This window comes from Triturus cristatus, chromosome 8 (assembly GCF_964204655.1).
Source record: "Triturus cristatus chromosome 8, aTriCri1.1, whole genome shotgun sequence".
Lineage (NCBI taxonomy): Eukaryota > Metazoa > Chordata > Amphibia > Caudata > Salamandridae > Triturus > Triturus cristatus.
Genome location: NC_140591.1, coordinates 1,552,268,750 through 1,552,295,577, shown reverse-complemented (window position 1 = coordinate 1,552,295,577; position 26,828 = coordinate 1,552,268,750). Strand labels below are relative to the sequence as shown.

General features: G+C 50.8%; 1 protein-coding gene across 7 annotated transcripts in view; it reads left to right on the top strand.

Annotated features, from left to right (window-relative positions):
• The window catches only part of NUP98 (nucleoporin 98 and 96 precursor), a 791,668-nt gene that overhangs the window by 204,092 nt on the left and 560,748 nt on the right, over positions 1-26,828 (top strand). For all 7 annotated transcript variants that reach the window (XM_085623457.1, XM_085623456.1, XM_085623459.1 and 4 more), the window contains one exon: positions 22,779-22,860. In XM_085623457.1, the coding sequence (XP_085479583.1) occupies positions 22,779-22,860 (82 nt within the window). The remainder of the gene's footprint in view (positions 1-22,778; positions 22,861-26,828) is intronic.

Below are 26,828 nucleotides of genomic sequence, written 5' to 3'. Positions count from 1 at the left end.
TTGGACCAACCTTAACTTGGACGATATGCCCACCTCTCTGGGGGACGACAGCGCGGACTGCCACTCCGTCTCATCCAAGTCTCCGAGTTCTGTCTCCCATTTACTCTTAAGGGTCAGGAAGGGATCAGGGCGATTATTTATTATTTTCCGGTATGTTAGGGACGTCGCTCTTTGAGTAAGATGTTCCGTGAGGAGCCGGTCCTCTAGGGGCGACGACTCCGGGAGCCGTGTCCCCGGTGGGATCGCCGCCCGGAGGGCGTGGTGGATTTGTAAGTATCGGAAACGTTCGGTATCTGCCAAGTCGTAGTCTGCCTGTAATTGGGTAAAAGTGATCACCTCTCCCCGCTTCCAGAGGTCTCCGACCCTGGAGATACCGATTAGATCCCACTGGTGGAATCCCTTGGTGGTGCGTAGTACCCCAAGCTGTTTCGTGTCCCAGAGAGGCGTAGCCTGGGTAATCCTTCCAGCCCAGCCCATTGTTCGCTGTGCCGCAAACCATATCCGGAGGGTGTGTGCTGCGGGCCCCGCCGGAACGTGACCTTTTTTGGGGTTGTAGAGGGCTCCTATCACCCCTTCTACCCCTAGCAGTTGCCTATCCATACGGTAAGCAGGGTCATCACCAGGCGCATGAAGCCATTGGTTTATAATCATAAGTTGCGACGCTCAGTAATAGGTCTTGATATCTGGGAGGGCTATACCGCCATCGTACCAGCCACTGGTGAGCTTGTGTAGAGCTATCCGTGGCGCCTTGTCCTCCCATAGGAGGCCGGTGACCTCTGCGTTGATAGCCGTGAAGTAAGAGGATGCAACCGGGAAAGGGGTATTTTGTAGCATGTATAGGAATCTAGGGAGGGCCAGCGTTTTGAAAAGTGAAGCCCTTCCCAGCAATGTCAGGGGCAAGGAGCGCCAGTGCTTGACGTCCGCGCGGAGTCTTTGCAGGGGCTTCATTAGATTTTCAGCCATAAATTTGTCGCGATCCGCAGTTACATAGATGCCAAGATATTTGAAGCCTTCATTGGCTACTCGAATATTACAGCTCCTCGGAAGGCGAGGCGGGGAGCCCCGGAGCATATATAGGATGGATTTCTCCCAATTGATCTCATAGCCGGACCTCTTCCCGTACGACGCACAAATGTCGAGGAGGCAGGCAATGGAGCCTGCCGGCGAGGCAAGGTACAGCAGGACATCGTCCACATATAGGGAGATACGATCCTCCCACCCCATCATCCATTTGAGGCCCCGGATCACAGGGTCCTGTCGCACCCACGCCGCCAAAGGCTCCAGAGCCAGAGCAAAAAGGAGCGGGGAAAGGGGGCATCCCTGCCTCGTCCCCCGACCCAAAGGAAAGGCGCCTGAAACGTGTCCGTTTACTACCACCTGTGCAAGTGGCTGGGTGTAAAGAAGCTGAATCCACGCGCAAATCTTGGCGCCCAGTCCCATGTGACGAAGAACGGCAAACAAGAAAGGCCATTCTACCCTATCGAACGCCATCCGCGCATCTAGTGACAGTATGGCCGCGTCCTCCTCAATCGAGGAGCGGCACGCAACAATGCCATGTAGACGTCGTATATTTAAAGCAGTGTTTCGGTGGGGCATAAATCCCGACTGGTCCGGGTGTATTAGGGTCGAGAGGTATGGCTGTAGCCGTGTCGCCAGCACCTTGGCTAGGATCTTCGCCTCTGCGTTCAGTAACGAGATCGGGCGGTAAGATGAACATTCGTGCGTCGGTTTGTTAGGTTTCGGGATCGCCACTATCGTAGCCATCCTCTGATCGCGGGGGAGGAGCCCGGTCGATAGACCGTCCCTATACATGTCCAGTAGGTGCGGGACTACTAGTGAGGAGTTTTGTTTATAGTATTCAATCGGGATTCCATTAGGCCCCATCGCCTTCCCGGTGCGGAGGGCCAGAATCACGAGTGTAAGCTCCTCAGCCGTCAGGTCCGCCTCCAGGGCCTCAACGCCCGAAGGGGTCAGTCGCGGCATTGTGATGTCCCGAAGGAAGAGCTCATTATCAGCAACGGTAGAGGAGGCCTCCGGAGTGTATATCATTTTATAGTGGGCCGCGAAAGCCCCCGCTATTTGCCTCTGCTCCGAGGTAAATTCCCCGTTACTTATCCGAATCCGAGCCACCCACCGCGCCGCTCGTTCCCCTTTTTCCAGCCATGCCAGCAGCTTGCCTGCTTTGTCCCCTATTTCGTAGATCGTATGTTGGGTCGCCACCTGTTTAGCGCGTGCTGCCTCCCAGAGATGGGATCTGTATTCCTGCTGCGCCATGCGTACTTTATGTGCCGAATCGTCGTCTGCCTGTGTTGCATGAAGCGCTTCCGCCTCAATCACCCCTTGCTCGAGCTCCAGCACTGCGAGTCGCTGGGTTTTCTTGTGAGCCGCAATGACGGAGACGGCCTGACCGCGTAGGACTGTTTTAAAAGCCTCCCAGAGGGTTGCCGGGCTCCTGACGGAATCAGTGTTTTCAGTGAAATAGTGTTTGGTCGCCGTTTTAAGGGCCTTACTGATTTTAGGGATTTTGAGATATCCGGGGTGGATCGGGAATACAGTGCGTTTACACAGGTCGACGGTCGCATACGAGATGACCACTGGTGAGTGGTCCGAAATACCCCTAGGGAGGTGCGATACTTCGGTCACCCCTTTGAACCCGGCGGGTGATGTGAAGATATAATCTATGCGGGAAAGGGTGTTGTGTGCCCCGGAAAGAAAGGTGTACTGTCTCTCCTCTTGCCTATACGCCCTCCATGTGTCTGAGGCCCAGCGCCCCAGTAAATTCTTGGAGAATGGAGGTGTCACCGCCATGTGCCCTGTATGATGACCTATCTAGTGACGGGTCCATGGTCGCGTTAAAGTCCCCTCCCATGATAAGCTCCCCTTGTGGTAGCGCCAACAGGAATTCACCCAATGCCCTAAAGGAGGTCTGATGTAGTGTCGGGAGGATGTAGACGGTCACCAAGTTGTACACTTTCCCCTCCCATTGGCAGGTCAGCACCGCAAAGCGACCATGCTCCTCCCGACGAGTCAAGAAGAATCAGGGGGGATTGTTTGATCAATATGCCCACCCCTCTGGACCCCGTCGTGAACTCCGAATGTATCGCCATCTTAAATCCCCACCTATCTAGGGCTTTGGTGGTAGTGCCCACTAAATGTGTTTCTTGCAAGAGTGCCACCGCCGGCCCTCTATGCTTGAGATACTGCAGCACTAGCCCCCGTTTGATCTTGTCCCCTAATCCATTAACGTTCCAGGACAGAATACTGAAAGAAGGACAGCGCTGCTGTGTATGGACGTCTAGTATTCTAGCAGTCGTCTCTTGAGTCATATTAGGTGACGCCGTCTTCGTGGAGGGATGTGCGAAGTGCGCACGATCGTGTGTCGCCCTTGTGTGCCTGTACAAGCCTAGCAAGCCTAATAGACCAATGAGTAGTTGGTGAACCTAAAAGAAAACACAAACCAACATTCCAAGAACGCCACAGTCCCCCCCCACCCCCCTCCCTGCCCAGCGGATTTAGAACTACCCGCCACCCCAACTCAGCAGTGCTTTGTTCCCATTAACTTGTTACTTGCGTATGGGGGGAAGCCGCTCACTGTTCCGCCGCCGATCCCCACACCATATGCTTGTCCCTTTATGTATCCGACTGTACGGAGAGAGAAAAAGGCCTAGAATCATCAGCCCCTTTTCGTTTCAGGGCCCCATCCGGTCGCCAGGCGCACCCCGGCCCCGGCCCGTTCACCATCTTCAAGTCCGGTTGTTCCTGTACAGCCTCTACTTCAAGGCCTGCCACCCTCCGCTATCGACTCCTCGACATCCAAGTTCCGAGGGGAGGTGGAATGGCTGCCCGGGGCATGCTCCGTTCGACCCTTCGTTCTCGCTGGGCGCCACCCCTCCAGCCACTCCGAAACTTCCGCAGGCGATGTGAAGAACCATGTGCGCCCCTCCGCCTCTACTCGCAGCTTCGCCGGGTAGAACATCGAATATTTAAGTTCTCGAGTGCGGAGTTCCGCCTTGACCGCCGTGAAGTCTCTCCGTTGCCGCATCACTGTCGCAGTGTAGTCAGGATAGAGGGTGACTGTGTTGTTGTCCACCCGCAGTGGGGGGGCGCCACGCGCCGCCTGGCGGATTGCATCTCGGTCGCGAAAGTTGAAAATGCGGGCCAGGATCGGGCGTGGGGGGGCTCCAGGTCGAGGCCTTCCACCTGGTACTCGGTGCGCCCTTTCCACCGAGAAAAATTTGGAGAGCCCTCGAGGTTGCAGCTGTTCGGTGATTAGTTTTTCCACAAAGAGGTCCAATGACGGGCCGCGTTGGCCAGCAGCTGTTTTTGCACCTGTTCAAGAGTTTGTATGCGTTTTTGATGGTCGGCCGTGTCGTGGGTGAGGGCTGCCGTGGTGGCCTCGACTTCCGTCAGTCTAGAGTTAATTTTTGCGACATCCGCCCTGAGAAGCGCAACCTCCGTGGAGATCGTGCTGATTGAGGCCTGCATCTGGGTCAGCGTGGCCATGACATCTGCCAGCGTAAACTCCGTAGTCTTGTCCGGGGGGGGGGGACGCATTTCGATCCTTGAGGAATGCAAACTTTTCCAGCTTCGCCTGTGCTCCTCCGCGGTGGCCCTTCCCCCCCCCCCCCCCCCCCCCATGTTGTCCGGCACCCGCTGTGCCCGCTCCCGGTCTGTCTAGGCCCCAGGGAGCGTCAGACACGCGTGCGGGGTGGGCCAGGAGATGTCGCCGCTTGCTCCTGAAGCACTGGTATGCCGTCTATATGTATCTCCCTGGGGTGGGAAAGCACCTACTCTGGAGTCTCCAAAGCACTCGGGACGTGCAGCAGCTCCCTAGCGGGTCACTCAGGGCTCATTCCACTACTACGGTTTTTCCTTCGGGCTGCACCCCGCAATGTCTACTCCGCTATGTAAGGGAGGCTGGGTGTCGCACACTGTGCCGTCTTCCAGGTGTGTTATCGCTGGTATTTATAGTGTCACGAGCGCCTACGATCCATTCAGTGCATCAACAGTGTCCCGGTCACACCCGCCGCGGCAGACCCCGCGATGAAAGACCAGCCGCACCAGGGGGCCCGACTCCTAACGGGGCGCGCGACCAGCGATCACAGTCAGCTCCCAGATGCCCACAGAGCCAGTCTCCTGCAGCAGCCCACGCGGTGGACAAAGCCTAGGTTGCCAGTGTCTGGATGCGGTAACGCCCCCCCCCCGCGGGCGACGTTTTCCTCTCGTGGCGTCTGAAGGTCAGCTTCCCCAAGGGAGACACAGCCCCAGCCGGGGCTCGGGAGAGTTCCGACGCTCCCACGCTCAATGCAGGAGGCAGGCTGTCACCAACACTGCTTCCCCAGGGCACTGTCCATAGTTTCAGCGCTCCTTGCGCCAGCCTCCTCTCGGTACACGAGCGCCATCGGGGGCCTTTTCCGAGTGCCCCCTCGTGGCATCAGGCGCTCACACTCCCTTAGGCCGAGGGCAAAATGGCCGCAACGCGCACCCTCTAGGTTGGACTGCGTAGTCTGGGTGGGAGTGCTCACTTTGCCTACCACTAACCTCTCTGTCGATGGCACCTCAACTCCTCATCCCTGTTGCGGGCCGCCTCGTGGCATGGATCTCGGTCCGAGTCGCCGCAATCACGCCAGGGGGGGTGGGGGGATAGATAGGCTCCCCTCTGTGTTTGTATTCCGGCGATACAGCACTCTCGTTCGTGCAGTGGGGGCCGGCCAGACCACTCCTTGGTCGGGCCGAAGCTTCGTCCACTCCCCCGCAGGAACCCGCAGGGGGCCAAGCGGATCAGGTCTCCGCAGCGCCGGGGACCGGCTTGTCTTTCAGGCACCCTCCTGCACGTAAGGCGACGCAGCTCCGCCTCACGTCCACTCCAGCTCGGGGAGCCGCGGCCCAGCGCCTCGCCTGCACGTCAGCCCCGTAACTTCGGATAGGGGCGGTCTAGGGAGCCCTGAGTCTCAGTGCCGGGATGCGGAGGTTTTCCGACACAGGAATATCATTCCCAAAAGTCGTTTTTGGGTGAAGGGTGGTCGGATATTTTCAGGATTAGTGGCCGGCGTGGAGGAGCTCGCGGCTCAAGCGGCCATGTTCATCTCGAGCCAAGCTCCGCCCCCCCTTAGTCAATTTTTGACTAAACTTTTTGGTCTTTTGTCGACTCGACTCTGGTGCCAGTAGGATGCCTGGATTTAAGGGCTATGACGCCTGATGTCGGTGACGGATCACCATCGCCGGTGCCTTTACTGCCTGGGGGCCGACCACGACGCGGAGTCGTGCCCTGATTGTCAGGCCTTGACCTCGAAGGCTAGGCGGGAGCGGTCCCGTAAGCTTCTCGAGCTTCGGCACTCGGCTCCGCGCCGCTCACGGTCCCGGTCCAGGAGGAGGTCCAAGGACCAGTCGCGGAGCCGCAGTCACCATCATCGCTCGAAGTCTTCGGGTAAGTCGAAGCGATCTAAGAAGTCTAAGAGGTGACACCGCTCTTCGGACTGCCCTCGCCGGTCGCGGGACTCTGCCGAGGGTCAGGGTGGTCCCAGCCCCGCGGCTCCACCGGAGCCGCAAAAGCCGCGTCCGTCTCCATACCTGCCGGTCCCTGGGACTGACGCGACTCTGGCGGAGGTCAGTGCCTTCCTCTCGGCCATGAGGGGCCTGGCTCCGCCGTAGACGCCTGCTGGCGCGCTTTCGGGCCCCGCGGGCTCGACTGGGCGATCTCGCGTGCCGGCGGCCCCGGCGCCGTCTACTACTTCGGTCTCGACGCCACAGGTCCCCGAGGGATCCAGGCCTGGATCTCTGGGGGACCGGTCGACCTCACGACGCCTCCTCCGCCGGCGCCGACACCGGTTCCACCTCCGGCGCCGTCTCCGGACGACGCCGTTCCCCGGTTTAGCCCCTGTCCGGACCAGACGCCGGCACGGCGCAGCCTGGCGCTGCAGCCGACGCCGATGGATGACCGTTTCATCTACCGTCCGGCTCCGGTTGTTCCTCCTTTTTATCAGGAATCTGATGACGGGGGCGACTGGGAGGGGTCTGAGTACCCTATGGCCCTCCAGGGTCAACTTTCACAGGACTGAGCAGACGAACTGGGGGATGCCAGTGGTCTGGACACTTCGCCGGACGCTGGCTTTATCTCTCCTCCGACTGTGGCTTCGGAGGAAGGTGCAGCTTTTTCAGTGGTGCTGCGCAAGGCGGCCGAAGCCCTGGGGCTCGAGTTTCCTGCTGTGGCCGTGAGGACTAATATCCTCAGAGGTGCTTCAACCGTCAGCAAGCTCCACAGACCCTCTGCTGCAGTTCAATGAGGCCCTCGACATTGTTCTGCAGGGCACTTGGTCCAAGCCCTCCACAGTTGCTCCTGTGGATCGGAACGTGGCCCGGCACCACCGCCCTGCTCCGGGCGACCCCAGTTTCCTGTCCCAACACCCCACCCTCGAGAGCCTGGTTATCCAGGCCTCCACTTCCTAATCCTCCTTCCCGTCCGCTCCCCCGGATCGGGAATCCAAGAGGCTGGAACCGTTCAGAAAGAAACTGTTCTCTTCCCTGAGTTTGGGCCTGCGGTCTTTGAACACCGCTTGCCTCTTGGACCGTTTTCCCCACTCTCTGTGGGATGCGGTGGAGGACGTGCTGCCACTGTGTCCGGTGGAGGTCCGGACACGTCTCTCCCGGGCACTTGCTGACGGGCGAGATGCAGCGCGACATGCCATACGGTGTGGACTTGACACCACGGACTCGCTGGGTAGGGCGATTTCCACCACGGTGGTGCTCCGGCGCCACGCCTGGCTGAGGTCCACGTCTTTTTCGGGGGATGTCCAGAGTACCTTCATGGATATGCCCTTTGATGGCGTTCGCCTTTTTGGTGAGAAGGCGGATAGTGTGCTGGCTCGTTTTTAAGGACTCCCGGGCTAAGGCCACGTCCGTAGGGTCTCTCGGCCCCACAACCGCACACTTCCACCTCTTTCGTGGCCAAGGAAGGGGCGCCTTCTCACGTCCGCCTAGCCACCGGCCTCAGAACCAACCTGCACGCGGTCGCGGACGTGGGTTCCGCCGTGGCGGTACTGGAGGACAAAGCGGTCAGTCCACATCCACCCCGGCAGCATCCGCCTCAAAGCCCTCCTAGTCCGAGCTTTCAGGCCCATTCCACGCCAGTGGGCGGCAGAGTTCGCCATCACCCGCTCCACTGGCACTCCATCACTTCGGAAAGGTGGGTGCTGCAAATCGTCCAAATGGGCTACTCCCTCCCCTTCAAGACGACCCCTCCAGCCATGCCACCGCAGTGCCACCGTATATCCGAGGATCACTTGAATCTTCTGCAGGAGGAAGTTACGGCTCTCTTGGCCAAAGAGGCCGTCCGCGTTCCTGGTCCAGAAGTAGGCCGTGGTTGCTATTCCCACTACTTTCTGGTTCCCAAGAAGGGCAAAGGGGGCCTACGCCCTATCTTGGACCTCAGGAGCGCCAACACCTTCCTCCGGAAGGAACGGTTCAAGATACTAACTTTAGCTCCGGTTCTGGCTGCCCTCGACCCTGGAGACTGGATGGTAGCGTTGGACTTGCAGGACGCCTATTTTCACATCCCCGTCCTGCCGGCCCACCGGCGTTACACTTTCAGTTCACCGTGCTCCCCTTCGGCCTCACCAGCGCCCCTCGGGTGTTCACGAAAGTGATGGCGGTGGTCGCAGCTCATCTGCGCAGATCGGGGGTTCCAGTCTTCCCCTATCTCGACGCCTGGCTGTTGAAGGCGGGCTCGCACCAGCAAGTCGTCTCCCACCTCCAGACTACGGCCGACCTCCTGCATTTGCTGGGGTTCTCAATCAACGTGCCGAAGTCACACCTGAGTCCCTCCCAGAAGCTCCTCTTTATCGGAGCGGTTCTCGATTCGGCGCAGTTCCGGGCTTATCCTCGAACAGCGGGTCCAGGATTTTCAGGCTCTGATTCCCATCTTTCGGCCTCGATCCTGGGTTTCGGTCAGGTTGGTGCTGCGGCTTCTGGGGCTGATGGCCTCCTGCATCCTGTTGGTGCATTACGCCAGGTGGCGAATGCGGGCTCTGCAGTGGGACCTAAAGTTTCAGTGGGCCCTGCATCGAGGCAACCTGTCCGACCATGTCTTGATCTCGGATGGCACTGCGAAACAGTTGCAGTGGTGGCTCACGGACCGCGATTGGGTCAGTGGCAGATGCCTCTCCCTACCCAACCGGAGCACTTAGTAGTGATGGACGCGTCCCTCCTGGGATGGGGGTGGCACATGGGAGAGGCGGAGATCAGAGGACTCTGGTCTCCGGCGGAGACTCAACTCCACATCAACCTTTTGAAGCTGAGAGCGATCTGGCTTGCACTGAAAGCCTTCCTTCCCTCTGTCCGGGGAAGTGTCGTGCAGGTGTTCACGGACAACACCACCGCCATGTGGTATTGCAACAAACAGGGCGGGGTGGGGTCGTGGACCCTTTGTCTGGAGGCTCTGCGCCTCTGGACATGGCTGGAACACCAGGGCACCACCCTGGTGGTTCAACATCTGCCGGGCTCTCTGAACGCCAGAGCAGACTAACTCAGCCGCCGGTGCATGATGGTTCACGAATGGCGTCTGAACTCGGACGTGGCAGAAGGTCTCTTTCTGCAGTGGGGAGAGCCTTGGTTAGATCTATTCGCCACCGAAGAGAACGCGCAATGTCAGCAGTTGTGCGCGTTGGAATTTCCAAGGCAGCACTCGTTCGGAGACGCTTTTCGTCGCGAGTGGAGTTGCGGTCTGTTGTACGCCTTTCCGCCTATTCCACTTCTGCCCAGAGTGCTGAAGAAGATCAGGCGCGACAGGGCCCAAGTTATCTTGGTGGCTCCGGATTGGGCACGAAGGTTCTGGTATCCCGAGCTACTCAGTATGTCAATCGATCCCCCGATACGACTGCCTCTTCAGGAGGACCTTCTGTCGCAGCAGCAGGAGACGGTCCTCCACCCAAACCTGTCCAGCCTCCACCTCCATGCGTGGAGATTGAGCGGCGGCAGTTGATGCCATTTGACTTGCCTCCTGATGTCTGTGATGTCATTCTGGCAGCCAGGCGTCCCTCCACAAAGACGGTATACGCCTGCCTGTGGAACAAATTTGTGGCATGGTGCAAAGCAAAGGCTGTGGATCCCATTTCCGCCCCTCTTTCTGAGGTTCCACTCTTTCTTCTTTCTTTGGCCCGGTAGGGCTCTGCTTTGGGCACCTTGAAAGGTTATCTTGCTGCATCTCTGCCTTCTTACGGCTTCCTGATCAGCCTTCTCTTTTCAAGTCCCCTGTTTCCCGTTTTCTCAAAGGCATTACTCACATGTTCCCTCCTGTCCCTTTCGTAATGCCTCAGTGGGACTTGAATCTTGTTCTGACTTTTCTGATGTGCGCTCCTTTTGAGCCTCTTCACAATTGTCCCATTCGTCTTCTGACCCTGAAATCTGCTTTATTGGTAGCTATCACCTCGGCTAGACGGGTGAGTGAGCTCCAGGCTCTGTCATCTAAGCCACCCTTTCATTCTGTTCATCCGGACAAGGTTGTCCTCCGGCCTCGTCCTTCTTTTCTACCGAAAGTGGTGACCCCTTTTCACCTCTGGCAATCTGTCACGTTGCCCACCTTCTTTCCTCCTCCACATCCTTCAAAAGAGGATGAGAGGCTCCACTGTCTGAACCCAGAACGGGCGCTGTCCTTTTATTTGGACCGCACCAAACAGTTCCGGGTGGACGACCAACTTTTTGTTGGGTACGTAGGAGCTAAGAAGGGGAAAGCGGTACAAAAACGGACCATGTCACGGTGGGTCGTGTTGTGTATTAAACTTTGTTACTCCTTGGCAAAAACGGACACTCTTGTTGGGTTGAGGGTCCCTTCCACCCGGGCCACAGCGGCTACTACTGCCCTGGGCCGGGGAGTTCCCTTCGGGACATCTGTCAAGCGGCGACGTGGGCTTCACTGCACACGTTTGCCAAGCACTATTGCCTGGATAGCCAAGTCCGGAGAGACGGCTTCTTTGGCCGTTCTGTTCTCCAGGACTTTCTGGTGTGATCTTGGTTCGCAGACCCACCACCGGGGTTGGTATTGCTGGGGTATCTATTCTAAGGTGAGGAATCTAATTAACGTGTTTCTTTCAGATGAACAAGTTACTTACCTTCGGTAACTATGTATCTGTAAGAAACATTAGTTGGTTAGATTCCTCACCGACCCACCCATCCTCCCCGTTCTGCGAACTGACATCTAGGGTTAAGGTTATCCTTTTCAGGCCCCTAGATTTTATTTTTGGCACCAGTGTCTGTCTCTTGCATGGCTCTGCGTTCCTGGCGCGGAAAGCTATGTACAAGAACTGACAGCGCGCGAGGGCGGCGTCTAAGTACTCCGACGTCATTCCGGCGCACATCGCCGATGACGGACGCGAAGCCGCAGACTACGCCTAGCAACGCGCAAGGGGTATTGCTGACAAAATCTTTCCGGATCCAGCCTGACGCCTGGGGATATTCTAAGGTGAGGAATCTAAGTAATGTTTCTTACAGATACATCGTTACCTAAGGTAAGTAACTTGTTCAACAAGCCCGGAGGAACTCGCTTGACGACACTATCTTTGAAGGCTCAAACCCTGTGGCACTGGCTCCTGGCAAGGAATCTTTCCATCACAGAGGTTCACCTGCCGGGAGAGTAGAACTCTCAAGCAGATGCCCTCAGCAGGCACTTCAAGGACCAGCAGGACTGGGTTCTCAACGACTAGGTGGTCGAAGACATTTTCCAGGCTTGGGGCCATCCAGATGTTGACTTGTTCGCGAATGACGAAAACAGAAAATGCCGAGACTTCGCCTCAAGGTACTACCGGCCAGGATCGAAGGGGAATGCCCTTTTGATCGACTAGTCAGGGGCATTTGTGTATGCTTTTCTACCCCTTCTCATCCCGAAGTTGGTGACAAAGCTATCTCATTCAGACACTACGATGATCCTGATTGCTCCAGACTTGCCAAGGCAGTGGTGGTACCCGGACCTTCTGCATCTGTCAATACGGCCACACAAGAGGCTGCCGTGCAGACCAGATCTGCTGTCCAAGATGAACGGGAGGATTAATCACCCCAACCTTCCCTCACTGAACTTGGCAGCATGGCTCCTGAGGTCCTCCAGTGTGGTCATTTAGGACTTCCACAGGACTGCATGACCATATTGAAAGAAACGAGGAGACCCTCCACTAGACACACACATGCTTGCAAATGGAAGCATTTTTATATATGGTGTGTGCAAAATAATTGTAGTCCTACCAAGGGGCAGGAGAAAGTAATTTTGCCACACCTGCTTCATTTAGCCAGAGCAGGTTTGAAATTCTCTTCCATTAAGGTACACCTAGCTGCATTACTGCATACAGACGTTCTCCTTCTCAGCCCTTATTCTTCCAGTTGCAGGTGGTGAAGGACTTCCTGCAGGGTCTCAAAAAGGTCTACCCTCCGGTCCGGCCTCCTTCACCTCCTTGGGAACTGAACTTGGTACTCTCAAAATTAATGGGTCCACCTTTTGAGCCTATCCACAAAGCAACCTTACAACACCTTACGTGTAAGGTAGCTTTCCTGGTGGCTATCACCTCAGCGCATAGGGTGAGCGAGGTACAGGCTTGTTGCTCAAAGGAACCCTATTCAGTCTTTCACCTCAATAGTGATCCTGTAAACACACCCCTACTTCCTTCCGAAGGTGGTGTCTGATTTTCATGTAAACCAAACCGTTTGTCTTCTGACCTTTTTTCCTAATCCCTCCACTCCAGCTGAGAGGGCTCTACACTCAGACCTAGAAAGGGTTTTGAAGTTTTATTTAGACTACTAGATCTACTGAATAGCAAGGCACTATGACAACCAATAATCTCACTCAGTGGGTGGGAAGCATACGTAGCCTAGCTCGCAGTTCAGGGTGATCTGCCACCATATGAACGTAGTCTACACATGGCACTACATGCTGCTTGATTCCTGAACCACTGCACAGTCACAGTCAAAATGATTGCCATGTACTATTTACAGTTATCCTACTAATTTGGAACTGAGCAAGTGTAACCACATTGCCAACCTAGCAGAACAGCTCCCAGGAGTGGACAATCATTTTGCAGGCCTGCTCAGCAAAATGCAATAAGAAACCCACAAATGGGAAATCAACGCCCACTTGTTCAGATAAGACTTCCACCATTGGGGAAACCCCAGGGTAGATCTTTGCCAAATGCATTGCCTCTAGGTAACTGCACCCACAATCCATGGGCAGTTCTCTAGTCTGTAGATCTCCCAGCTGGGCCCTGCAGCCGTGGTACATGTTATGCCAGGAGATTTTCACTTGCCCCTTAAAAAGGTTACCCAGCACCGACATCTCTCCAAACAGAATCACAGCCAGTTGCCCCACCCAACCTCTGGTTGCTCAGTCTTGTTGTTTGGCACCTGAAGCCCCAGAGTTTGGGTGCCTACAGCTTCCAGAAGACTGCACCCAAATTCTTAAGTCCAAAAGGCCACTAAGCGGACGTGCCTCTGCGGCTAAATAGAAAAGATTTGTTCATTAGTGTAACAATCTGAACAAACGGCTGTTAGCAGCTACAGTACAAAACTTCAGTTGTTACTGGTTGCACCTACAAAAATCAGGACTAGCTTACTCTTCCATTGGGTACCTAGCCAATCTAGCCACTTACCTGCAATACACTGAACACTAGTACATGATGTAGAGTCCAGTAAATCTATGGAATCCATGGTAAAATCTTTATGGAATGTCTCAAAATGGTTACCCTACCGTAGACACTTCCAGTCTCTTCATAGGACCTTAACATTGCTTTATCACGAACTACAGGGCCTCTATTTGAGCTACTGCACTTATGTCCACTGCAGTTAATTTTCTGGTAAGTGGCCGTCCCCATCAGCTCCTACTTCCTTCTGCAAGGTTAGTGAAATACTAGCTTTAACAGTAAAGGAGCAGTTCATCCAAGTGCACAAAGATAGCATGCCCACTTGTTTTCTGTCAGAAGTAGTCTTCCTTTTCAACATCAATAAAGCTATTGATTTACCATTTCTACTCAACTACATTTAGTTGTGAAATGAGCTGTACATATGTTATATATTAAAAGAAGTATGTACTACTATGACTATACCAAATCACGCCCCCCCCCTCCAAAAACAAAAAGCTCATTGCAGCTTTTGGGCAGCCTCTCCAAGGGAATTCTATTTCTAAAGCAGACCTTGCCAGATAGATTGTCAAATACATTCAAATCTGTTGAGTGGTCTACTTTCCACATATCTGCTAAGCTTTACTCTGCGGTTATTCATGCCAAACTAAAATCTCACGTCTGCCAGTCTGTACTTAAAACTCTGTTCCAAATATTTTCCGTTACTGCTCTCAAGCCAAACCTTTAGGGAAATGGGCATTGCTTTAGTCTATGCTGAGCATGTCATCTACCTCAAAATGTCACCGGTAACAGTTGGTTTGCAGCTTGTAGTGCTGTAGATAACCATGTGGCTCCCACTTCCCAGAATGCAAGGTCACGTTACGACGTCTAATAGTCATACTACACTCTGTTTCTAAACACATTTCGCTACCAATACATACACATACTGCTACACATCCCTACACCTACTCACAGTATAAGTTTGAATATGGTCTGGTGCATTGTGACTTTCAGGGGAAGTATCACCAGTCAAATGGAAGCCTTTTTTTTGAAGAAAAGCACTTGCAAAATGTGTGACCTAAACTAGAAGGTAGAAGTCTGCTTAAAGTGTGTCAATCTACAGCACTTCAAGGTGCAAGCACTTCTAGCGTCTAGCTACATGAAGTTGGACTGACTGATCTCATTGCATGTAACGAGCAGTATCGCGCAAGCAAGGATTACTGCCGTACCTGAATTATCCAAACTTAAATCTAGGGCCACAGGGAAGGTTTCCCATCTCATCAAAGGCATAGTCATTAAAAACATAATACCTTCTCGTTTTATTGTCCCTGTTCTGACTGCTTCATTCCCTGCTAATACTAATTCAGGGTGTCACCTGGGATCTTGTGTAGTGCTATTGATAGCCTCAACAGATGTGCCCGTTTAATGGGCCCAACAGGAATCTATCACAGGGGACTTCAGCCGTCTGCATATGGATGCCCAGTCTGTAGATTCGAATTTTGAATTTTGAGAAAATTATATTGGATAAGACTCAAATTCTTTGGCATAGTTTACTTCCCTTTGGTAACGCTTTTTGTGATAGCAATTCTATTTCGTCACAGATTCTTCACCTTTTGAATATTCCCCAGGTGTTAGAATGGATCCTGAAACTTTTCAGCAGATATTCTGCACACTGGTAGTTCTTGCTGTGCGACTCTGCGTTCATGCGGCCTCAGAAATGTGTGGAGCCCATAAGGGTGCCACTTCTGCCTACTGTCAGTTTAAAAAAAAAAAATCCGCTCCCCATGATGCAGAACCCCAATAGCAAATTGCAAGTGACCAGTGTGTAGATCCGTAGACATGGGATCTTATTAATGGATACAGGCCAATCACAGAACAGGGAGGATTAGAAATTGAGTAATCTGCAGCTTGATAGTGTAGGAAAGTACCCCTGTTTGCAAGGTTGCCCCCCAGTTTTTGCCTGGTGTTGATGCTCTTAGCCTAAGTGTGCCCTGGAATCCTGCTAACCAGGGACCCAGGGCCTAAGTTCCTTCCCTAAAACTGTACCTTTGCACCCCCAATTGGCACCACCCTGGCCACATATAAGTCCATTGAAAAATGTACCACAGGTACACAGGGCACGTGACCAGGGAAGGCCTCTAAGGGCTGCAGCACTTATTGTGCCACCCTTAGAGGCCCTGTACCTTTACACACACTCTACCTTTGCAGGGTGTGTGTTTTGGTGCAGAACAAAGTGAAGAGTCGACATGGCACACATCCCTGTGTGCCATGCCTACAACCCACTGCCCTGGCATAGATCAGCCACCCCTCAGCTGGGTGCACTATGCCAGTGGTGAGGGTAAGGTGCATGAGCCCTGTACCCCTACAGTGCCCAAGCCAATTCTTACAAAAAGAACAATTGATGGACCTAATGCAGAACAATATCATACATTCACCCCAGTACAGAGATCTGGGCCTACATCTATCGTTTTTTTGCTCCCCATCCCATTCCAGTTTGAACCTAGCCATATGCAAATCAGCCTGGACCCTGTGCCCAGTGGGAACAGTCCAGCCTGAACTGCCAGGCCAGGTCCTCCCTGGACTGAAAACAAGCATCCTAGGACCGGTCTCGGGTTTTCAACCCTCATCAGCCAGGATAGCTTGACTTCCAGTGGCCTGGAGAGCACGGGACCCACATTTGGGCATACCCGTCCCACTCTGGGTGACAAATGCAAAAAGTGGGAAGGGTATGCCCAGAAGTGGGTCCCGTGCTCATTACACCACTGGATTCAAGCTAGCCTGGCTGAAGAAGGATGATGCTCTGAAACAGGTCCCAGGATACTCGTTTCCGGTACAGGGAGGACCTGGCTGGGCATTTCGGGCTGGACTGTTCCCACAAGGAACAGGGTCAAGACTGATATTCATATGGCTGGGTCCAAACTGGGGTGGTGTGGTGAGCAAAACAATGATGGATTTAACCCAGATCCTTGTGACTGGGGGTGAATGTTTGCATTTTCCTGCGTTCCGTCCATCAATTGTTTCTTTTGCATAAGCCAATTCTTACATTGTAAGTGCAGTAATGCCATTAAGAGTCTCGGATGCTGGGAGTTTGTCATTACGAACTCCAAATTACCATAATGGCTTTACTGAAAACTGGGAAGTTTGGTATCAAACTTCTCAGCGCATTAAACCCACACTGATGCCAGTGCGGAATTTAATGAAAAATGCACACAGAGGGTATCTTGGAGATGCCCCCTGAAAAATTACCTAATACTAGTGTCCAGGCTGAGTGGCTACTCACCAGCTGCCACCACCAGACATGTTTCTGGACCCCTGGGTCAAGAGCCTGCTGCTCTTTGGGGTCTGAAACAATCACATCCTGGGGACGAGGTGCCAAGCCTCCTCCCCCAAGATGGGCAGGGTCCACGAAGGAGAAGCTTCAAAGGCTTGCCGCCTTTGTGAGCTGCCCTAGGCATTTTGCTGCTTCCAGCAGCTGGTTCCCATCAGTTCTGACCCACACTTGAGGCGGGAGAACCGGCATGAAAACCAAGTGAGGAAGGGAGACTAGGTGAAACACAACTCAGTCCCCTCCAGATTGAGGGGGATCCAGCCAAGCAGAGCGAGGCATATTCCCCCTCCCCCTCCCCCTGGAGGGTGGCATAATAGGGGGTGTACCCACCCCAAGGAAGGAACCCATTGTTCCCAACCTGTACTTGCCTGCAACGCCCCTAAATCTAGTATTCAGGGGCACCCCTGAACCTTTCCTCCTCAGACGAGAAACGACCAAGAAAAGAAGGACCGAACAGCCGTGCTGAAGGTAAGAAGAGGACGCCCACTGACTTGGCCCCAGCCCTACCAGCCTGTCCCCACCTCGAACCTGCAGAAGCGAAACTCAGGTGTGTCCTCCTGCCAGCAACCTCAAGAGCCCAGAGGACCTGCCCTGCCTAACGAGGAGAATACTTTGTCTCCCTTGAACACCGTATTTGTTCACCCACAGACTCTGGCTCCGGCCAAATCTGCGAGCCTGCACCACTCTGCACCCGTCTCCCATGGCCCGAGTTCAAATGGCCCAACACCACGAGGAGGTCTCTTTGGCTATTCTGACCCGAGATCTGGTTATCTCTGACCTGCCTGAAATCCCCCAGCGAAGCCTGCAGCCTCTTTTTGGAGGCTGACTGGAGCTGGTAAAAGAAACCAAATGCCTAAAGACACCCCTGCACCTGAAGCCCTACGGCCTTGGGTGGCTCAACCGACTGTGTCCCAGTATCCCTAGGCATCCCAACTTACCTCTCCAACTGGTGGTCACCTCCAGAAGATCTTCGTCCCCGAGCCTGCAGTCTTTGTTGAAACCGTAGAATCCCCATTGAAACCAACGGGGCACCCAATGCCAAAACCGCACCCTGGCGCCCATGCAGGTGCACTTTTTGTCCTTAACAGGATACCCCTTTGCGCTGAGCCTAACATTAGGAGCTTTGCTCCCACAACCCCGAGGCCTGCTCATAAGCAGCCACCAACCGGAGGCCCTCTTTCCCTCCTTGGATAACATTGGGCCTCTGCACCCGGTCGTATTGGTGCCGCTGAGGGTGCATCCTTGACCCTGGGGGAACCCTTGTTCTAACCCCAGAAACTCAACCTCAAAGACAGAGTACTTACCTGGTAACCGTTAACTTCATTTCTCTCCATAGGAACCTATTGACGGTTTTTCTCTGATAAACGTTCTAAGCGTGGATTTGTATGGAAACCTGAAAAAAAACAAAAAACAATTGTGCAAAACTAATTTTACTTACCCTTTCTCTGGGAAATGTCCCAGTGTGATATCTAGCCATATTACATGGAGTAGAAAAAGTAATTTAAAGTAATCTGTACAGTAACTTTAATACCTTGACCTGTATTTCAAACAACTGCATTTGAACTTGCATTCACTTGTAAACACTGCATGATATTTTGCAAAGCATTTATTTCACTTAACTCTGCCAGGCTTGGCTTGTTTCTAGAATAAAATAACGTAATATTTTTATACAAACGAAATTAGTCTGAGTTCAGTCTTTGAGTGTGTGTTATCATTTCTTGCCTGAGTGTGTACAGCAAATGCTTAACACTACACTCTAAAGTCTTGCTGCTCACCCACACTACCACAAATAGAGAGCAATGTGCTATCTTCTTTTACATCTGCCTACCTTTGGGGTTTCCCTGGACTCTGTGCACACTATCCCTCATTTTGGTATAGTATATACAGAGCCAGCTTCCTACAACTATCCCTCCCAGTAGCCTGAGTCGACCTTCCTAAAATCTAGGACTGAGACTAAAAGATCGTAATTCTAGCTTGAATGTCCTGGACACTCCCCAGGGAAAAGGCACGAAACCAAACCTCTGATGAAGGTGAGAGTCTGAAGGGGAGTAAGATGTGACTTCAGCATGTTGATAGTGAACCCCAAAGATGAGGAGGTTGGCCGTAGTTTCGAGGTGGCTGACGACTGCCTGGTGCTAGCCTGCCTTCAGTAGCCAGTCCTCGAGCTAGGGGAAGACTTGAACCTCTGACCTCCAAAGGTGTGCTGTTAACACTGCCATCACCCAAGGGACACTGAGATCAAAGGGGGCACTGTGGACTGGAAGTGCTTCTGTCCCACCAGGAACCACTGATAGTGCTGATGGGCCGGGCGCAGACAAGACCTGGGCCAGAGTGAGCATTTTGTATATTTCCCTGCGAAGGAAGTACTTTAGTGCGTGCATATCTAAAATAGGACAAAGGACTCCATCCTTTTTGGGCACCCGAAAGTGGCGGAAATGGCAACCACGTCTTACTTCTGGCGCAGGCACCCTCTCAAATAGCAACTTTAGCCAAAAGAGCTTGCACATTCTTGCTGCAAAACAGACAATAGTGGAAGGTGTGGCGGCGAGGAAATTAAGGTTAATGCATACTGTCTGGCAGCATGGAAATGAAGGTTAGTGCATACCCCATTCAAACAATTTTCAGGACCCACCTTTCTGAAGTTGTGGCCTGACTACCTGGCAAGAATCGTCGGATCCTGCTTCCCACCGGTTTGCTGTGCTCCACCCAAGGTGCGCTAAAAGGGTTTAGTAGGTGGTGGTGCAGTGGACTGGGCATCCCGTTAAAGTTGGGCACCATGGCCTCAGCTGCAAAACTGCTGGGCATCTTGTGGTTGGGTTGGCTGATGGTAGGGGATACCTCTGCTGAAACCATGAAAGGAGTAATAGGAGTGACCCGGTTTTCGAGGTAAAGCAGATAAGCCCAGGAAGAGTGCCGTGGCCCTACTCTCCTTGAACCTCTGGAGTGGAATCTGCCTTGTCCTTGAGGGATGACTGGACATCACATAAACAGGTTAACCGCAGCCAAGCATGGTAGCGAATAGAGACACTAGTGGCAGTGACCCACCCGATTTACATGGTGGAGTCCAAGCTACAACGAATTGTGCATCACTTGGGAGCATCACAACCATCCTGTATAGCCTTGCAACGAAAAGGCTGGAGATCTTCAGGAACACCTGAGCCACTGGATCCCAAAGAAGGGCTTGGGACTAGCGCCATAAGAGGCAGCTGGCATTCACTGATTGAAGAGCCAAGAGGGCTCTTCTCTTTTTTGATTCAATATTGGGGAAAGTGTTTGGATATGTTTGGGTTTGTTTTGCTTGTAGACTCGTGCGCCACCAAGCTTTCTGTATAGTGGAACTAAGATGAAAATGCAGGTGGCCTGGGTCAGGGTGGTAGTATCTTGTGATCTGGCAGTTAGATGGAGGCTTGAGCCAAACTTTTCTCTGCCCAACCCCCCAACATGGTATTCGTAAGTGCTTCATTGAAGGGCAAGAGGCGCAGTGGATGCTAGTCCTTGATGTAGGACCTCTGTCAGGACATTGGTCTTGACCTTCAAGGTGGGGAGTTGAAGATCAAGGACTTAAGCCACTCTACGCATCACCTTGGCGTTTGAAGCGCTCTCTTCACAGGCAGGACCAGGGAGTGAGAGTATCCCCAACTCCGGTAGGAAGGTATCGAGGCCACTACCCTCTATTAGGTCATCATATTAAATCTCTTCATGGCATGGCTGTCCAGTCATTATCTGCATGGTAATCGTCTGAATCTGTGCTAAACAGGGAGTGCAAGGTGTGTTTTGTCCCTTGTACTGGTGGCAAGTCGACAGAGGAAGTGGTGCATCGACAGTGGCTGGGCGCAGCCTCAGTCAATATCGAACAGCTCTGACTCTGAGTCAGAGTGTACAATAGGTATCTCGTCTTCCAGCATTGTTTGAGTCATCGTTGAAGTTTCAGAAACGGGTGTGAACCATGATGCTGGAGGGGGCGTTGGAGCTTGAGCCGGAGACTGACCCGTGTTGGGCTTGGAGGGTACAACTGGTTCCAAGGGTTAACTTGCTGCAGTATTCCAGATGATGGAGGTCCTCTCGACTCTATGGTGGTCGAAGTGCCAAAGGGAGTTTCAAAGGGTCTGAAGAGTCAGAACATGGCTTCTCAGAACTCTTCCATCTGTTTTGGTATGGTGGATAGCCCAGAATCTCAGATTGTGCTGGATCAATTTCTGGAATAGACTGACATCGATCGATTTCAGGAGTGAGTTTGAGATGTATAGTGCCACTCTTGTGCGCTCTCAGGAGAATGTGAGTGGTGGAAATAGGTCCAGTCCCACCTAGATTTCTTGTGTTTTTTTTCCCTTCAACTTTCTGATGACTGATCAAGATAAAGACAGAGTTCTGGAACAATTCCTGCAACTTCAGAATCTGGAACCGAACTTCCTACTTGGATCAGCCTCGTCACAGAGACTTATGGTGCTCGGTGATTTAGTGTTTCGCTTCGCAGTCTTGTATGGCCTTTAGGTTCATTAATCACTTCAGGCTTTGAATTCATGACTTGGCTCCATATACCACATGCATATTTTAAGAGGATCGGTCAGACCTTTGCTTGCAACAGTCTTTACATGACTTAAAACATGTTGTTTTGGAAGGGGACATTCCCCTTGCATGTTGGAAATTTGGATGAGGAAGAAGTCTAAAAGAGACTAAGCTCTGGATCAGCGTCTGGTGGCGTGGAAAGAAAACTGATGTCTGGGCATGGTAGTGGCACATACATAGGTTTCACACGTCCTTTCTGAGCGGAACAGTCAATGCGGAGTCACTGCACCACCTACCGGCATGCAGAGGTGCTTCGTAAAAGTTTCCGGATTAAGTCTGATGTCTGAGGAATAGTCAAAAGGTGAGGATTCTGGGGCTTGAAATCTCCATCAAAATGCAGATGATAGCAGCATACCATTAAGCACAAACTGAACATTCAGTTGTTAATGTTCAAATTTGCTGTAGTTTGGAGAGGAATGCCATTTTTGGTTCATAACTGGCAGGACTGAGCTTAAAGTGATGAGGAAATATCCATATTTTTGACTGTTGTTGAATAATAAATTGCTTTTGAATTGAGACCCAGTAGTGCTAAGCCTTTGTCCACAGAGATATATGAAGTAAAGTCGATCGCTAACCCCACTAATGAGTTCATAGCATAGAGTACTGATAACTGCCTTTTCATCTGAGTTGTGATGCTGTACAATAAGTACTTGAACATCTTTTATGGCAAGTGCTGGTGTCTGGTCTTAGTCCTAAGGCCCTCAATTCCAGTTGACGTCATAAAAGGCTACCGATATTCTGTCTTCTAAGCAAAAAAAAAAAATTATCGGTAAGAGTCTTGCCTGACCTGGCTCAACTTTTATTTATTTAGTCCTTTTTGTGGGTTGGTAGAATCACTTTTATTGGGGACATTCACATCATGCATTTCGTGAAGTTTAAGTAGGTGCCAAAAAAGTTTTAGAAAAAAGTTGCCCACAACAAGCTTTTTGTACATTTTAAATCCTAATAATTCATACTTTTACCCCAAATATATTTTAAAATGTAGAACATTTTAAGTCTCACTGCATGTTTTTATTTATAATAATGCATGTTTTCTTCAGCTAATTAATGGTACTTTTCTAATCAAAAGCAGTAAGGTGCACAAGTTAAGTAAATGATAACTGTTGCAATTTTGACCCGTACTGGTACATTTACCTTGCTGCATGAGCTACATTATGGTGATTTACTATCTGTTTTTACTCATTGTAAATACTACAATGTGTTTACTTTGTCATCTTGAAGCTAATTTACATATTAAGCTTGTTCGTTATAGCACTATGCCTTAAGTTTCTAAATGACAAGCTGTTTTCTCCTTTCAGAGCCTGTTTAACAAACCTGTTGGATTTGGAACCACCACAACAAGCGCACCATCTTTTGGTACAACCACTGGTGGGCTCTTTGGTAATGAAATAACTCTGATTTTATTAACTGATACAAATGCTTTTAACCTTGCCACACAGTCAATTTGGGATGACTTTCCTTCATTACACCAAGTAGAACACACACTGATCTCACTGAGGTTGTAGTGAGTGCCTTATAGATAATAGAGGATAGTTTGTAATCTGGAAATTGAGTGATAAGCTCACATAGGTGCATATTGCAAGAAACCCACTTTTGAAATTATAAATGTTTCCTTTGGCAGCCTGTTTGAGGTGGTAGTGCGTATTTGTTTCAGCAGATGTCGTACTCACTTATTAGTTGTTGGACGACAGTTGTTAGCCTTTACATTGACTTTGAAAAATAATTATAGTGGAGCATCATACTAGAGGAAAGGGTTTAGTACTGTTCAAATGCGGGGGGTACCCTGACTAGGAGTTCACTGGGCACGTATATGGCTACATCTGTATCCATGAGATTCAGCATCATCACTTGAAACATGACTTTAAACATATTTCTACTTTTTGTCATTCAAGTGCTTCAATATGTGAATACATGTTGGTTAATGACGAGTAATTTAATAGTAATACACGGTCTGCTGTAACAGCCCATTTTCCTGCTGGGCACCCTTTAGAGTTGATCTTGGAAGGCCTACAATTGATTTCTGAGGTTTGTTTGTTTATTCAAGTTAGTATATGGTGTTTATTGTCTAGTTTCGAATGGGTGTGTGTAGATTAGTTTGAAGCGAAATTGAGTTTGACTTTGGAAGATCTGTATGTAGTGTTATGTTTATGTGGAGGGTGGTGTGCTGCAGCCTGCTCCCGTTTTTCTGCATTGGGTGGTCTACTTTCTGTTGCTTACTTGGAGTAAATTCTTCTCTATGCATCTCCATTCAGGTATGTAAATATGATGCAGTATTGTGCACGTCAGTTTATGTATATGCTGGATTTATCAATGTTTCTGTGATGAACGGTGCTGTGGTATGCGAAAGTTCTGTTTTGGTAGTATTTTGAAACCATATGGGCTTGTTAGCCTGTGCATTTAAGGTTATACGTTTTGTCTTATAGCCTATGTTTGACTTTTTTAAGTAATAAAGATGCATAGTGAGCTGTAAACAGTGACACTCCTTAGCACACGTAGTATTCGCGAAATAACATATGTAGCGTGTTTCCACCAAAAATAGACCAATTAATATGCAAATACATATAAAATCTTCTATCTTCTTTATTGTTTTCCTTATTTGGTGCTAATCTTCCAATAGTTCATTACAGCCAACACGTGTTTCGTCGCAAAATGGGAAAGTTGTCCCGCGACTTTCTCAAGGCTATTTTCCATGTATCTGTAGATTTCGTTGAGCGGTGATCATTCCAAACCGCAAGGGATTCTAGTGTGGCAGCATCTATATTTCGAAAATGATTCTCTGGTTCCTAAAAGTCTAGTTCTAAGATTCTTCTGGCTCATGTGATGTATAGCGTGAATATCATTTGTGACGCCGCCGTGTGTCTCGTAGCTGATTATGCTCGAACATAGTGAGCTGTACATTTTTAAAATTAATTTCAGTATGAACTGCAAACCCACATCTCGATCATGGATTCTTAAATATTTATCAATATTCACTTTATCTGCCCATTTGTAAAATCTGGAACCACAAGTACTTTCAATGGGGAGAAGTGTGAAAATTGTAGAAAAAGTACTTATCCAAAATCAATATTTAATGTTTATTTTTCTCTAATTATTTACATATACTTGTAAAATAAGTTTATTAGCATGCGGCACAACATTTATCCTCTTTAAAACAAAATGCCAGAAAGGAGTCTTTATTGGCTTACAACCTGGCATTTCTGAAAACCTGCATTATTGCTTCTTTGCAACCCAGAAATCACCTTCTCCCACCCCAGAATTCAGCACAACTTAGTTGAACCCTCAAAATTTTCTTTCTTTTATAGTAGGATCTCTGTACGTAAGGCTCTGCATTAGACACAATTTTTTTTCGGAAGTCCTATTTTGGCAAAAAATATGTTTGTTGCTTTTTCCAACAGTTTTAACATTTTACCTGGTAAATAGTCTTTAACATTTATCCTGCATTTTTTCAAATATCTGTGCCGTCTATGCTTTTTGATAGGAATGCAGCCACATTATTCTATGTAGGTGGCCTCTCAATGAAGAAAGCAACATCTATCTTCCTTCTCTGTCCTTGCCACTATTTGAAGAAGCCCACAACTTAAATGTTTAGGTTCACAGTCTAAAGTAAGGAGGACATCTTTCGATGGTGGTTCAAAATCTGTCCCCCGCAATTGAAGTAGCTGGGTGACATGTACTATTACCATTACTGCTTGAGTATCCATCGAAACATGGTAAATTATTTAATTTTTTGGGGTAGGCATAGTCATCAACATTTTATAGTGTCCCGCCACTATGACGTGAGCTGTATGACCTGGAAGATTTATTGCGCTGTCGCCATATTCTGCTTCGTTTTTCATCCATTGGGGTCTGGGTGAGCTGAAGTGAGCTCTGGGACGCAATGGAGGGGTTTTTGGGCAAAAAAACTAAAAAACACAGGGGGGAAAAAACACTGCAACATCAGCGAGGAACATCAAAACACTGGGTTGAATAATCCTGCAAGACAGCAAGGTCTTCAGCAGCATGGCATGGAGAATGCATCCGGGATATGGAGCATAAACTGTTCAGGTTGTGCCTAGATGTCACAAAGTTGGTACAGAAGAATAGTCAGCAAGTCTGCAACTTGTACCTTCCCAGAGACCACTCAATGGAAGGGTGCGAAGCCTGCACTGAGCTTCAGACAAAGACCCTTAAACTAAGGAAGAATTGGAGGTGGGTGCACTACACCATGGTGCAAATGCCGGAGCGTACCACCAGGATGGATGGAGGTGACCTACAGCGTCGTTAATATAGTGCAACAGCAGGACATAGACGTCGAGACAGCACAGCTGACGCTGTGAAGGGAAAGGTGCTGAAGAAACACTGCGAAGGACACCGAAAGCAGGTAATACAAGGTACATTGGAGATTGGGGACATAGCTGTAAGGGTCAGACTCCACATCAAAGAAGTCTTCAACTTTAAAGGCCCCAAACAATGACACAGCAAACACAAGGAGATGATGGACAGAGTGTTGAACATTGCAAGCACAACCCCCCCCCCCCCGCCCACCAGTCAACTGATCTGGGTTTAATTCATCATCATTCTTTAGCTCATTCCTCCACCCCAGTTCAGACATGGTCATATGCAAATCAGTCTGACCCTGTGCCTCATGGGAACAGTCCAGCCCGAACTGCCAAGCCATGTCTTCCCTGGACCGGAAACGAGCATCCTGGGACCGGTTTCTGGCTAAGCAGTCATCAGCCAGGCTAGCTTGAATTCAGTGGCAAAGTGAGCAAGGGACCCATGTCTGGGCATACCCTGCTGTGTCTTTTGCTTCCAAACAATGACACAAGTAAACTAGAGAACCCCTCAGGATAGGCCTGTGCTCAAAGGCGATCGGGGAAAATGGGAGGGAGAAGCCAATCCCAGAATGTAAAAATGTGGCGTAAAAAAAAAGGAGCATCCCGTGATCTGCACAAAAAACAAACTGCTCAAAGTCGTGAAGAAGAAAAGACGTCTCAGAACTGAGATGGAGGCCCTCAGAAAGGGGTTTGACTCCTTGAAAGATAGATTACAGGTACCCCTCTTTGGTCCACAAAGGAACTACTAGTCGAGGCCAAAGGGGAGCATCCAGAGTTGCCACCACTGGTAGCAATTGGACTGTCGGAAGAAGAGGAGCAATGGGCAGTACCAAGAAGGCACCTTTGAAGAGGAACCACCAGAGGACTGGCAGGACTTCTAGATAGTCACCGTAAGAGGGGGTGGTCACATACCCCTTGGAGTCCTCGCCGCCATATAACCTGTTGGTATACAACACAGTGGTGGAGAGCACAGCAGACCCCTACAGCGTCAGACTAGAAGAGGGACAAGGGAAATGCTTGATCCTGCTCAAG